This window comes from Stigmatopora argus, chromosome 23 (assembly GCF_051989625.1).
Source record: "Stigmatopora argus isolate UIUO_Sarg chromosome 23, RoL_Sarg_1.0, whole genome shotgun sequence".
NCBI lineage: Eukaryota > Metazoa > Chordata > Actinopteri > Syngnathiformes > Syngnathidae > Stigmatopora > Stigmatopora argus.
This window is the reverse complement of record NC_135409.1, coordinates 5,020,488-5,034,852: the sequence shown is the minus strand read 5'-3', so window position 1 is coordinate 5,034,852 and position 14,365 is coordinate 5,020,488. Positions and strand designations below refer to the sequence as shown.

General features: G+C 42.5%; 2 protein-coding genes across 2 annotated transcripts in view; both read right to left on the bottom strand.

The window, feature by feature from the left end:
• Positions 1-62: 62 nt before the first annotated feature.
• Positions 63-7,521, bottom strand: LOC144068968 (sodium- and chloride-dependent GABA transporter 2-like). Its single transcript, XM_077593970.1, has 15 exons — positions 7,471-7,521; positions 7,218-7,394; positions 6,702-6,836; positions 5,599-5,739; positions 5,191-5,275; positions 4,985-5,117; positions 4,745-4,879; positions 2,892-2,995; positions 2,694-2,818; positions 2,511-2,623; positions 2,281-2,418; positions 997-1,099; positions 831-931; positions 594-764; positions 63-515 (listed from the first exon to the last, which is right to left on the bottom strand). The coding sequence occupies exons 1-15, from the start codon at positions 7,478-7,480 to the stop codon at positions 366-368; spliced, it is 1,821 nt and encodes a 606-aa protein (XP_077450096.1). The 5' UTR covers positions 7,481-7,521; the 3' UTR covers positions 63-365.
• A 1,121-nt stretch (positions 7,522-8,642) lies between these two features.
• Positions 8,643-14,365, bottom strand: part of kdm5a (lysine demethylase 5A) — an 18,433-nt gene continuing 12,710 nt past the window's right edge. The window contains exons 24-29 of the mRNA XM_077593330.1: positions 13,968-14,126; positions 13,761-13,889; positions 12,642-12,789; positions 12,336-12,556; positions 11,009-11,494; positions 8,643-9,233 (exon numbers count right to left, since the gene is read on the bottom strand). Coding sequence (XP_077449456.1) covers positions 8,955-9,233; positions 11,009-11,494; positions 12,336-12,556; positions 12,642-12,789; positions 13,761-13,889; positions 13,968-14,126 — 1,422 coding nt within the window. The 3' untranslated portion in view covers positions 8,643-8,954. The remainder of the gene's footprint in view (positions 9,234-11,008; positions 11,495-12,335; positions 12,557-12,641; positions 12,790-13,760; positions 13,890-13,967; positions 14,127-14,365) is intronic.

Below are 14,365 nucleotides of genomic sequence, written 5' to 3'. Positions count from 1 at the left end.
ACTCAGAAAACAGTTATTTAAAAAAACAATAAAAACGTCAAAATAGCAAATGGGATTTTACATTTATTTAAAAACAGATTTACCTTTTTTCTTTGTACAAACAATTAATTGCAGTATAAAATAAGGAACTACAGCAGTAATCTTGTTGACATAGCATATTGGCATCAAATTTCCAGAAGTAAGTTGCATATTCGTAAATACAAAGAACAAAAAAATGTGCCAAATTAGTTGAAAACACAATAATATAATACAAAGCAAAAGAGTCCACTGCAGGAAGCTATTAGTAATTTAGCTGTTTTTTTAGTGTTATTCTACTCAGTTCTTGAAATTGAACCAAAATTCACTTGTGTAGCTTCACTAGTGCCTCATAAATTGGAGTCATGTTCTGACACAGAATGGTAGCCATTTTTATTCCTGCTGGATTCTTCTTCTGGTGCAAAAATGGCTAAAAACCTCTCTTGCTCTCTCTTCGTTTTGGGCAAATCCTCCGACGGAGTGGTGAGCAACTTGATTCGCTGTTCCAAGACAAACAAAAAAATGCCTGTTAAAAGTGACTACTGCGTTTGTATTTGGAGAAATGATAAAAAAATGACCTCTCTGAATGTCCCTTGACTGGTGCTGATCTTATACACCATCCACAAGGGGATGCAGACCATGGAGGAAAGAGCTAGCAGCCAGCCAATCACATAGCCCCACCATGGATACACATACTCATTGTTGTATTTTAAGGGAGTGTATTTAATAAGGGAGAAGGCAAAAGTACCCTAAGGAGATACTTTGTATTAAATCTCACGCTTGTTTTTTTTAAAACAATTGACGTTGAAACTCACAATACACGTCGCTGGGGTGAAGAACATCCAGCAGTACTTGATGTAAGGCCCGGGACGGTAGCCAATCATGTCTTCGATGTTGTCGTAAAAGCGGTCGGCACCTGCGCCGCTTTGGGGTGTTATTTTTGGGAGGTTGAACATCGATTTATTATCGTAAACTGCTTACCGTAAACCCACGCGATGCAGACGGTCTCAAAAAGGCCCATGAAGAGGAGACACATGCCGCTAGCGGCGTAGTAATCAAAGAGCTGGAAGACGTACATGCCGCCCTGGAAAAAGGTGTAAACAATTTGAAACTTTATTCATTTCTTTATTTTTATATATACAGTGGTACCTCGATATACGAGCAACTCCCTGGTGTAATGTCTCTGGTCGCAACTCCCTCTTTGTAATGTCTCTGCGAGCACTGGGCGGAGCGTTGCATTTTTTCAGTGTTTTTTTTCCCGTTAGTCATTGCGAATGGCGAGGCGATCGCGAATAGTTATATATACTACTCGTTGGGAAGTGGTCGTGCGTTATCCTATTGTGAGGATATTTGTGTGCATCATTTTGGGATATTTTGAAGGGAATACAAAAGCAAACTGCCATCGATAGGTTGCATCTGAAAGTCAGGGTGGAGGCGGGGCAAATAGAGCCAACCCAGGAGAAGAAAGGTATCAAAATTTCAAACAAAATTAGAATTAAGTTTAGTGTAAAGTTAGATTAAATTTATTTTTGAGTGTGTCTGCATCGTAATCCAAGTTTATTTAAATTTGTTTATATTATGTTACGAGCGCGTTGCCGTGCAAAAAGCCCCCCCCTCTCGCCCCCCCCTCTCGCCCCCCCCTCTCGCCCCCCCTCTCGCCCCCCCCTCTCGCCCCCCCCCTCTCTGTCCGTCTCTCTATAATTTTAGTACTATTAAACACATTTTAGTATACTATTAAAACACTAGTTATTTGTTACTTTGTTAATCGATGGAAAATTAGAAGAAATAAAACATTTTTTCCAATCCAATATCCTGTTTTGGGTGTTTTTTCTAAGGGTTAGAATGAATTAATTTGTTTTTAGTTCATTTCAATTGGAAACATTCGTTTGAGTTACGAGAAAATCGACATACGAGCTCAGTCCCGGAACGAATTAAGCTCGTATCTCGAGGTACCACTGTTTCTATAAAGCAAAGACCATCAAACGAGATCTGTTGCCATTGGTCCAAGTCAAAAATCAATAAGAGTGAATAGGAACGTTTTAGTGTAAATGTTCCATTGAAAATAGATGGAAAAATTTTACCAAATTTTGGCAGAATTCTACATTTTGTTTTGTTTTTCTCCAAAAACTGGCAGATAACTTTTGAGCTTTTCCACTTTTCAAAACGTTTTCCAAGAATTGGATTTTCTGTGTGAATTTGGTGAATAGGACAAAAACTATAAGGGAATGGGGGAACTTTTTGTTAAAGAAAAAAAACAACTCTCACCTCCATAAGCATGACAAGCCCCACCAGGAAGGAAAACAGCACCACGACCAGGAGAAAGAGCTCTCTCCGATTCTTCCGACGGAAAGTAGCCGGGTACATGTCGACGATGGCGGTCACGAGGCTTTCCACGCACACAAACTAAAGAAAAACCAACAACAACGCCAAAGTAATCATTAAGAGAAACCATTCGCTTGCTCGTTCATTCGCAAAACAGCGTGAAAAATCCTCACCTGACTGTCCAGCCCGAGAAAAACAATCATGATGAAGAAGAGGGCGGCCCACAGAGGAGAGAAAGGCATCATGGTCACGGCACGTGGGTAAGCGATGAACGCTAAACCCGGGCCTGAAATAAGCCACCATTTAGCGTTAGCATTCGAAATTAAGAGCAATTCGGAACAATTTCTCAGTCGTACCCGATTCCGCCACCTCCGAGATCGGCACGTTCTGCTCGTAAGACATGAATCCGAGAATGGAGAAGATGGCGAACCCGGCCACGAAACTGGTGCCGCTGTTCAGAAAGCACAAGGCTAGGCAATCTCTGAAAAGCAAAGATTTCACTTTAATGGGAAAAGAAATTCACCAAATGAGTCGTCATTTCGTCGTTATCGGACCTATAACAGTTGTTGTTGTATTTGTTATAACTGCCTAGAGCGGTCAGGGAGCCTAAGCAGATTGCATAAGAGAAGAAGATTTGGGTCCCGGCATCCATCCATACCTTCAAAAAAAATGAGAAATTCAAGTTATTTCATTATATGAAAATGTGGATGCGTTTCTTTCAATTCCACATCGACTCAAGCTTCTAAAACACGTGTCAAAGTGGCGGCCCGGGGGCTAAATCTGGCCCGCCGCATCATTTTGTGTGGCCCGGGGAAGTAAATCATGAGTGTTGACTTTCTGTTTTGGGATCCAATTAAAATGAAGAGGATAGATGTATATTAAATTTCTTGATTTTCCCCCTTTTAAATCAATAATTGTCATTTTTTAATCCATTTTTTTCTGTTTTTAGTTCAAAAATCATTTTGTAAAATCTAAAAATATATTTTAAAAAAAGCTAAAATAAACATTGTTTTAGATCTATAAAAAACGGAATATTCAGCGTTTTTAATCCAGTTCTTTTAATCCATTTATTTAAAAAAAAATCTAAATATTATATTTAAAATGGTCCGGCCCACGTGAAATTAAGTTGACGTTAAAGCGGCCTGCGAACCAACACGAGTCTGACACCCCTGTTCTGAAAGGTTCGAATTATGGGTTTGGAGAAAAAAAATGGCCTTTTTTTGCTGTTTATAGTCCCATTGGAGTCCAATCTATCTCATGGTTTTGGTTCCTGCTTCTTTTGGTGAGCACAGATGGACACAGCAGGTTCTTCTTGAAAAAAAAAACCACGGGGAACCTGCATCTGCTGCCTCCTCACAAGCAAGCAACACAAAAAAAGACTTATTTGAGCATCTATGACGAATAACGATACACTATAACAGTTTTATGAGGGAGCAATTCAAGTGAAAATATCATTTGTGGGAAATTTGAGGGGATGCTTTGGTCAAAATGGCACTGAGTGAAGAGGAAGGAAATGAAAAGAAGTGAAATAATTTCAATTAAAGCGGTTTTAAGGCCGTTCCAGGTCACTTACCGTATTTTGCTGTTTAATATACCCCCCATTTAATATACCCGGGTATATTAAACGGCAAAATACGGTATTGTTGATTTTTTTGCAGCATCCTGTTGATTTTGGGTGAGCTCATTTCCTGACCCCTTAAATCACAGGTGTCAAAGTGGCGGCCCGGGGGCCAAATCTGGCCCGCCACATCATTTTGTGCGGCCCGAGTAAGTAAATCTTGAGTGCCAACTTTCTGTTTTAGGATCAAATTCAAATGAAGATTATAGATGTGTATTACATTTCCTGATTTTCCCCTTTTTAAATCAATAATTGCAATTTTTATCAATTTTTTCTTTTGGTGTTTTTAGGTCAAAAAGCAATTTGTAAAATCTAAAAATAAATATAGAAAAATATTTTCGGTTTTCCACTTTAATATTGAATATAATTTAAAAATCTATTAAAAAAAACGGAATATTTAGGGCTTTTCATCCAGTTCTTATAATCCAATTAAAAAATATATATTATTATTATATTTCCTTATTTTCCCCTTTTAAATCAATAATTGCAATTTTTAATCAATTTTTTTTCTGTGTTTTTAGTTCAAAAATCATTTTGTAAAATCTAAAAATATATTTAAAAAAAGCTAAAATAAACATTGTTTTAGATCTATAAAAAACTGAATATTCAGGTCTTTTAATCCAGTTCTTATAATCCAATTTTTAAAAAAAATCTCAATATTATATCTAAAATGGTCCGGCCCACATGAAATCGAGTTGATGTTATTGCGGCCCGCGAACCAACCCGAGTTTGACACCCTTGCTTTAAATTGAACGTCAATCCTAATCCGAACCCCGATATTCCCAATACCTGTGGGTCGGCCAGACGTCCCAAATCAGGATAGAGGTAAAACTGAATCCCGATCCCAGCACCAGGCAACGTGAGCCCCCTCACCAGCAGCACAATTAGCATCAGATACGGAAAGGTCGCCGTAAAGTAGACCACCTACAGGACGCAACGGGAAGAAAAAAAAACAGCTGTTTCTCCATCTTTTTCAAGCCTAAACAAATAAACAAGAGCGACACATGACACATTTGACTCCCCACCCACTTTTCCTGTGGATTTAACCCCCTTCCAGATGCAGAAGTAGCACATGACCCAGGCGATGAACAGACACAAGACCAGGTCCCAGTTAAGCGAGCCCATGTGGTCGATTCCAGGCGAGATCCTCAACGCTCGCCTCCTGCAAAGGTCAAAATCAGACACGAAAAAAAATGGCTACCTCAACCCATCCAAACTTTTCCAAAAAAACTCACTCCCAGAACTCCATGACCGGAGACGTGGCGTTAGAGAGGCTTTGATTGGTGGAGGTGTTTCTCCTCTGGAATTCCAGGCAGTTTTCTGGAGAAAACCATGCAGAAAAGTGGTCATTTCCAAGGATGGCGGCGAAAACGGAGCCGCTTTATTCGTGTGCGGTCGTTTGGTCGCCGGTCTTTTGGTCGCGGTCCTTTGGTCCAATTGTCAGTTTAATAAATTGACAGTAGATGGCAGCAGACGATGTGTTAGATATTAAACTCTAAACTCTCCCTCTCTCTGTCATCATTTGGGCGACCAAACCGTGACCAAAAGACCGGCGACCAAAAGTTCGGGCGACCAAACGTCCGGGCGACCAAACGTCCAGGCGACCAAAAGTCCGGGCGACCAAACGTGTACCGCTTTATTACCCGTGTTCCAGGTGTTGTTGCAGGAAGACCAAGGTAGATCCCAGGAGAAGGAGAAGGACAGATAGAACATCCCCCACGCTAGGACTATGATGTAGTAGAAGTTCAGGAGGGTCACTATCACTTGGGTGCCGTAGCCGAGACCTGACGAGCATTCAACATGACACGTTGAGGCCAAAGATCACTGACCTTAATGGCGATTGTGCCTTGGGTGCTCAGGTCTTTCATTAATAAGTACAGTGGTACCGAATACGAGAGTTATATACAATGTTCCCTCTATTTTTTTGTTTGTCTGGGCAGAAAGACAACCTCCCTGAGCACACTGAGTACCAGTGTGAGCAACATCATCATTGCTTGCTATGGGCACACACCAGTATCACACCTGCCATAAGCAGGTGCATGTCTACTACACATAAATGATTTAGTAATAATAAAATGTAATGATTAATATCTATGAATGGGCGGCCCGGCAGATGAGTGGTTCGCGCGTCGGCCTCACAGCTAAAAATAAAAAAAAATAAAAATTGGGATTTTATTTTGTGCACTCCATATGATTTGCTGTGCACAGAGAAGACGGGAGTAGTGCGCGATTGCGCACGCGCGAAGCTTAGAGGGAACATTGGTTATATATACTACTCGTTGGGAAGTGGTCGTGTGTTATCCTATTGTGAGGACATTTGTGTGCATCATTTTGGGAATATTTTGAAGGGAATACAAAAGCAAACACCCCTCGATAGTAAAAGTCAAGGTGGAGGCGGGGCAATAGAGCCAACCCGGGAGAAGAAAGGTATCAAAATTTAATACAAAATTAGAATTAAGTTCAGTGTAAGGGTAGATTAAACTTATTTTTAAGTATGTCTGCATCGTAATCCAAGTTCATTTCAATTTGTTTATGTTATGTTACAAGCGTGTTGCCGTGCAAAAGGTCTCATATCTAGAGATAATTATTTGCTCGAAATTTTACTCGTATCTCGAAATGCTCGTATGTCGGGGTGCTCATATGTCAAGGTACCCGTGTATATAAAAAAATAAAAAAAACAGACTGTGACTAACTTGGTCCACAATTGCATACTATTTATGACCTTCCCGTTTCTCAACATCCATACCTTCAAACAAGGGGCTGATTTTTCTCCAACAAGTCACGCCCCCCTGGCTGGTATACTGACCCAACGCCGTCTCCAGGAAGAAGACGGGAACCCCGCAGGCAAAGAGGAAGATGAGGTACGGGATGAGGAAGGCACCTTGAGAAGTCAAAAAAAGCAGCAAATTTCCATCATTTTCCAACCTCTCTCGCCCCTCCGAAAGTTAAACCGGACGTCTCTCCTTTCGGCTCATCGCCGTCACGCTGGCATTTCTGCGGACAGCTGCCTCGGCGAACGAGAAGCAACAACAGCTGCGTGACCCGTGACCTTTGACCCCTCGGCCCCGGCGGGGTAGAGCGAGCGCACGCTGTCTCTTAAACCCCCCAAAAGGGGACATTCCATGCAAAAAAAGGGGCTTATTTACATTGAAATAAAACAGCAGGGGTGATAAACACACTTTGTTTTGCATTTTTTTTGGGGGGGGGGGACGAATGACAACGAATAACGGGGGATGGATGTTCTTCTTCGGCTTTTGCTCACCCCCTCCGTTCTTGTAGCAGAGGTACGGAAAGCGCCACATGTTGCCCAGCCCGATGATGGAGCCCGCCACGGACAGAATGAACTCCACCTTGTTGCTCCACTGACCCCTCTCCTCCATCTTCACCTCCGAGGGGGGCGGCGCCGTTCCGTTCTGGAAGCCCACCTTGATGTTGTCACCTGGAAGAAAGAAAAATGAAAATAGAGGAATGTTTGGACGTGTTTTCTGCGTGGCATCGATCGTTGATTGGCTTACCCGTCGTCATGGCGCGCTGGTGGTGGTGGTGGTCCTCGCGCGTGTTGCCAGGTTGAGTTGGTTTAGCGGTAAATGCTCAAGTTTTAGGATTTAAGTAGAGCGGGGAGGAGGAGGCGGGGGCTTGAAATGCTAAACTTAGGCCAGCCTCCACTGTCTTGGTCATGTGATCGCTTAAGAGCAAAGTGCATCGCTTAAACTTGACAGTCAAATTGATGGGGATGGGCATGGAAGACCACCTGAGTGGCAAAAAAAAATGGGAATTGAATTCCAAATTGAAAATGGGAGGGTCTTGCATTGAGGGATAACCAATCTGGGCTAAGAAATGTGTAGGAAGCTATGGCTCGAGAGCCACATGTGGCTCTTTTGATGGGTGAATCTGGCTCTCCGCTAACTTGCGAGCTAAAATATGGAAAGTGCTGGTGACAGAGATGAGATATTACGTCTAGAGCGGCTTTAATCTTCATTTTTTTTTGCATTAGACTCTTCTGAAATGCATACTCTCATTGATTAGCAACTGCATAAGAATGTTGTTAAAAGTATTCCGTTTTTTTCCACTTTAAAAGTGGTGCAATTACTAAAAACTAAGGTATCCATTGACATATATTTTGACTTTTGAATTCGGAGTATGGCTCTCAAGGAAGAAAATGAGAAAATATCAATTGTTTATGGCTCTCTTCGTCAAAAAGGTTCCCGACCCCTGTCATTAGCTGTCAAATGTGGGATCACTGGCCACAAATGGTGGCGCAACAAGTGGAGACAGGCAGTACAAGGGTCCCTGAAGGGGAAATGTAAGCCATTTTTAAGACCACTTGAGAGAAAATAAATGAATGACAATTTGGGGGCTAATTTTGCAGCCAACATGGCAAAAGAAAATCAAAAATCTCAGAATTTTCTTATTTTATTTCCTATTATTTTAGATGTATTTCCTATTTTATTTTGACAATTTTGACTAGGAGTGTGGGGAGCACCATTTTGGGGCCATAAACTACATATCTAGTCAATTAAGCCAGTAAAGCAGCAGAGGCGAGTTTGCACCAGATTTTAGCGTCGGGTAAGTTATGAGTAGACCACGCCCCCTTTGCTCCCCCCTCCCCCACATTCCTTTCCGCAAGACAAACTAGCTCAATCTTGACTCGTGGGGTGATTAAGAGAAGCACATTGGTAGACATGACTTATTTGACTAGGAATAGTTTATTAAAGGTGACAAAACCAAAACAAAAAAAGCCACAGACCATTATTTTAATTGCTTTCAAGCTATATACATTATAAATAATTCATGACAACCATTTTTTTTTTTTACCCAAACAGTAAGAGAAGACAACACGTGTTGGGTGTTTGAATGGTGATCCGTTATTGTAGAGTTAATGCCTGCTCAAAATGTCTAGAGCTAAAAGTCCGTTCTAGAGGGCGTTGAGGTTGACGTGACGGGAAGTTCTATTGCCATTGGGGTCTTTTAAAAACAGTCTCTGAGGTTTAACAAAGCGCTAACTGTTCGGGTGAGGCGCCTCGGCCGGGTTTACATGCGTGGCGGCGCGTGACCACGGCGCCCCGGCGGTGGCGAGGAGGTTCGGCGTGGCGAGAATCACCGCGGATTCCTCCAGCAGTTCCGCCTCGGTTGAACTGCCTCCCCGCCTGGAACCCGTGGATTTTAGGGAGCAGTCCACGCAGATGTAGTCTTCGTTTTCGGCCATTTCGCACGACACCCCTACGCACACCTGGTGGAACCACTCGTCGCAGCCGCCGTCGCACTGTACCCAGTCCACCTTGAAAACAAGAATGTAATAGAATGTTTACAAGCAGTAGTAACCATTTGATAATAGCTTTGTAGGCTCGGGTCAATCATTTTAAAAAAATGAACTCTGAGGCATGGAGAAGCAGCAAGTTCCGACCCGAAAGCAGCAGTGGAATACATTAACATCTTTGCCTGGGTTTAAATTTAGTCAAATTAAAACTTATTTTCAAGTGTGTGTGCGTAGTAGGTGGTGAATTAGAACAAATCAAAATGTTTTTCTATTGTAATATCCTGTTTTGCTGATTTTTACAGAGGATGGGAAAGGATTAATTTGTATTTACCGTATTTTCACGACTATAAGGCGCACATAAAAGTCTTAAATTTTCTCCAAAATAGACAGGGCGCCTTATAATCCAGTGCGTTTTATATATGGACCAATACTAAAATTGTTATCACGATAAAATAAAATAAATCAGTCAATAGGGTACACCATCCTCTACAGGTCTCGCAACTACGGCAAGCAGCCCCCGACTCTACTATTTTCCCCGTAGAAAAAGTACTGTGCAGTGAATGCTGAGATATATAGTTCTTTTGTCAATACACCCAATGGATTGTGGCCTGGCGATTGGCATCAACACATCTTTACGAAGCATGGAAGACAGCGTTGGAATAGTTACGCTAGCTACTAGCTAGCTACTAGCTAGCTACTATTTGCGAATGGATTGTGGCCGCCTGGATGAACGTATAAAACTCGGCGTTTTCGATGACTCATTTGGACATTTGTTCAATTCGGACACAGAAAATGAGGACTTTGATGGATTTGTGGGTGATGATGACGTGAGTACATTGTAAAATGGCTAAATAAAGTACAACCGAACTCAGTTTTGCTTCCGTTGCCTTTTAAAAACGTCTTTTTAGCGTATGTCCGTATGTTTAAGCTGGTGTATGTTTTGCCTTGCCTGGCTGCGTCTTTAAAAACGGTGCGTCCTTTGTGTGTGTCAAATACAGAAATAGCACTTGTTACTGACACTGCGGCTTTAAATGCGATGCGCCATATAGTCGTGAAAATACGGTAGTTATTTTCTATGGGGAAAAATGGATTTGAGATCCAAGTAAATTGACATACAAGCTCGGTTCCGGAACGCATTGAGCTCATATCTCAAGGTATTACTACACATAGCACTCAAGACCAATATATAACGTTGGACGAATGGAAATGGGGGATTTACAGCCCTACATTCAACGCAACACTATCTTAACAAAGTGTAAATCAAATCCTGTGTACGGCAAGCCTACCAAATTCCACCACTGTGATTGGCCGCTGCAAACTGGCCACTCGTTAACTTAACGCCCAGACACGTGTGGCGTCTCGGAAAGCTGCGTGTGGACTCGGCCTGTTAATATGTTATGTGTAACTCTCTTTTAGGTGTTCCAGTGTTGTTATCAGCTGTTGATATTCTCTAAAGTTCCATGATGCTCATTTCGGAAAAGTGTTTGCGATTAACTCCTGGCTAGCGCTACAAACAAGCTAAACACGTGTCGCTAAGGACAGAAGTTAGCCATTGAATACTGTTAGCGACGCTTCAAGTATTGTTATGTAAAGTACACCGAATACAAAGGTTGTATAGTATCAACATATGTCAATCTGACGGTTATGTGTAATCATTGTGTTATTGCTAACCTAGCATCCACTTAAGACTTTGGTTAACATGTAAACCAAAAGTCGTGTCCATCAATCATCTGTAATGTAGTGCTTATGTATTTTTATTTTCGTGCAATGTGACTTCCTGAGCAAATAAAACTCACTTTGTCTTTACAAGGTCTTTGGCAGTTTTTAGCCGCGCACACGGCGTTCTCGTCGTTGGAGTCTTCGGCCCCGGACCATTCGTACTTGGAGGGAATATCGAGAATTTTTTTCTCCTTCCTCTTCTCGAGCCCGTCCCTGATGGCCTCGGCCTTGGCGGCGGCTTTTTCCTTCCGCTTCCGCTCCTTCTCCTCCTTGGCTAAGCGTTTGGCTAGCTGCTTCATCTCTCGGTTCTTCTCCAGGCCTAGTTTCAGCTTCTTCTTCTTGCCCTTAGCCCCAAGTCCCAGTTCTAGGCCGGTCCTTTTCAGTTCCTTGGACTTGGACGGTGGACGCATGACGCTGGCAAGTGTGGCGGCTCCACCGGCGGTGGAAATGAGCATGTGGTGGTGGTGTTGGTGGTGCTCAGCTCGCTCCAACTTCCGTTTCCGTTTCCTGTCGGAATCCTTGATCTTGATTTTCAGGGACTTCCCCATTGGACCGTCATCAGGCTGTAGAAAATAAATTTGAACAAATGTTTTCATTCTCCTTGCGTGAATTACTGTATTTTCCCGACTATAAGGCGCACATAAAAGTCTTAAATTTTCTCCAAAATAGACAGGGTGCCTTATAATCCAGTGCGCTTTATATATTGACCAATACTAAAATTGTTATCACGATAAAATAAAATAAATCAGTCGATAGGGTACACCATCCTCTACAGCTCTCACAACTACGGCAAGCAGCCCCCGACTCTACTATTTTCCCGTAGACAAAGTACTGCGCAGTGACTGCTGGGATATATAGTTCTTTTGTCAATACACCCAATGGATTGTGGCCTGTATACATCGACATCAACACAGCTTGACGAAGCATGGAAAGGAGCCCTGGAAAAGTTACGCTAGCTACCATTTGCGAATGGATTGTGGCCTGTATACATCGACATCAACACAGCTTGACGAAGCATGGAAAGCAGCCTTGGAAAAGTTACGCTAGCTACTAGCTAGCTACTATTTGCGAATGGATTGTGGCCGCCTGGACGGACGTATAAAACTCAGAAAATGAGGACTTCGATGGATTTGTGGGTGATGATGACGCGAGTACATTGTAAAATGGCTAAATAAAGTACAACCAAACACGGTTTTGCTTCCGTTGCCTTTTTAAAAACGTGTTTTAGTGTGTGTCCGTATGTTTAAGCTGGTGTATGTTTTGCCATGCCTGGCTGCGTCTATAAAAACGGTGCGTCCTTTGTGTGTGTCAAATACAGAAATAGCACTCGTTATTGACACTGCGGCTAAAAATACGATGCGCCGTATAGTCGTGAAAATACGGTATTTTGTCTGTTGGCCTTACCTCCATAACCTGTAGGAACCTCTCCTCTAAAGGAGGATGCGTTGCCTGCAAGATCCTCCAGATATGCTGCGTCTCATCCAGAGAGACCTCCAGCAGGTCGCCTAGCATCATTAGCTCTTCCATCTGAGATTTAGCTTGCGGCGAAAGCTCCAAAACCGGTGGTTCCAGACTGCGAGGGACCAGAGGTGTCTTCCTGGGCTGTTTTCTTGGCGTTCCCACATCTGGAATAGGAATATTTATATTTATTTTTTTGGTCCGAGTATGAACCTTTTGAGAAGATCTATTAAGAAAACAGCAAAACCTCACTTTGTACTACAGACTTAGAAGCTGAAGAATAGGCGTGTTCAGCGCAGAACGAGGGTGTGGCAGTCGGCCACATGTGACTAACAACTTCCTCGGACTTCACAGGTATCTCGTCGTCACAGAAGAGGTAGGGCTTCACTTCGCCTGGGTCCTGGAACCGGGATGTTAGGAATGATAAGATCACAACTCACGTCACTAGCATGTTTTGCACACTCATCCTGTACTGTCACACCCTAATCTGACCTAATGCCCCTTGTTCTATTCAAATACAGTGGTAACTCGACATACGAGTGGCCCGACATACGAGCAATTCGAGATACGCCAGATGCTGCTCATAAGAACATCATGGCCACTGTCTTTTCTGTCACAACCTCCTCGTGTAATGTCTCTGGTCGCAACTCCCTCTTTGTAATGTCTCTGCAAGCACTGGGCGGAGCGTTGCAGTTTTGTGTGTGTTATTTTTCCCGTTAGTCAGTGCGAACGGCGTATATACTACTTCTTGTTGGCAAATGGTCTTGCGTTATCCTATTGTGAGGACATTTGTGTGCATCATTTTGGGAATATTTTGAAGGGAATACAAACTCAAACAACCCTCGATATTGACTCTGTGGAGGCGGGGCAAAAAGAGCCAACCCGGGAGAAGAAAGGTATCAAAATGTCAAACAAAATTAGAATTAAGTTTAGTGTTAAATTCGATTAAACTTATTTTTGAGTGTCTGCATCGTAATCCAAGTTCATTTCAATTTGTTTATGTTATGTTACGAGCGAGTTGTCGTGCAAAAAGTCTCTCTCTCTCTCCCCCTTCGAAATCTGTGTCATTTAAGTACTATTAAAGACATTTTAGTAATATTAAACCACTAGTTATGTGTTACCCCTGTTAATAGATGGCGAATTAGAACAAATCAAACATTTTTCCAATCCAATATCCTGTTTTTGGTGTTTTTTCAGAGGGTTGTAACAAATTAATTTGTTTTTAGTTCATTTCAATGGGAAACATTTGTTTGAGGTATGAGAAAATCGACATACGAGCTCAGTCCAGGAACAAATTAGGCTCGTATCTCGAGGTACCACTGTAATATGACTAGAGATGACACTTCCATACGAGTTCATTCCCACATTTACCTTCATGTCATAACCATACGTCTCCCGGATGTCCTCATCCGAGTCAGTCTCCTCATCGTCGTAGTCCACAGACTGTCGGGGTGACGTGGCTCTGCTGAAACCTGATTGCTGGAAGGTCTGGATGTGACCCTAAAGTCACATTTTAGAACTTTTATTGAGGGAAGGCGGTTTTTCAAACTTTTGGGAAGCAATTGGTTTCCTCTTTACCTGCAGATCAGGGTTGGCGGCGGCCTTCTGCAGCTCAGCGTTGATGATCTTTTCTGTCTTTTCTCGTGCAGCTTGCTCTACCATGCGCTGGCTCAACACGGACAGCTTGGCGAGGGCGGACGACAGTTCCTCCGTGGCCAGAGCTCGACGGGCCCGATCCTGGGAGTTGAAGATAATTAGTTTTGCAACAATGAACTGATTAAATCAAGTCATTTTATTTTATTTATTTTTTTAAAGTGTCAAATGAAGATTTTCAGCTTTGATCAAGTGTTTACTTTGAATGGCGCTGTGATGGTTTGTTTTGAAAGTGCTGTATTTATTGATTTGGGAGCAACGGAATATGATATTAGTCTATTCCACAGGTGTCAAAGTGGTGGCCCGGGGGGCCAAATCTGGCC

What these genes read in the sequence shown, in the direction of transcription:
- LOC144068968 (XM_077593970.1), bottom strand. An exon ending in AATCAGCCCCTTGTTTGAAG is followed by an intron (nt 5,740 to 6,701) that starts GTATGGATGTTG and finishes AATGCTCGTCAG; the next exon opens with GTCTCGGCTACGGCACCCAA. An exon ending in GGCTTGTCATGCTTATGGAG is followed by an intron (nt 1,100 to 2,280) that starts GTGAGAGTTGTT and finishes ACCTTTTTCCAG; the next exon opens with GGCGGCATGTACGTCTTCCA.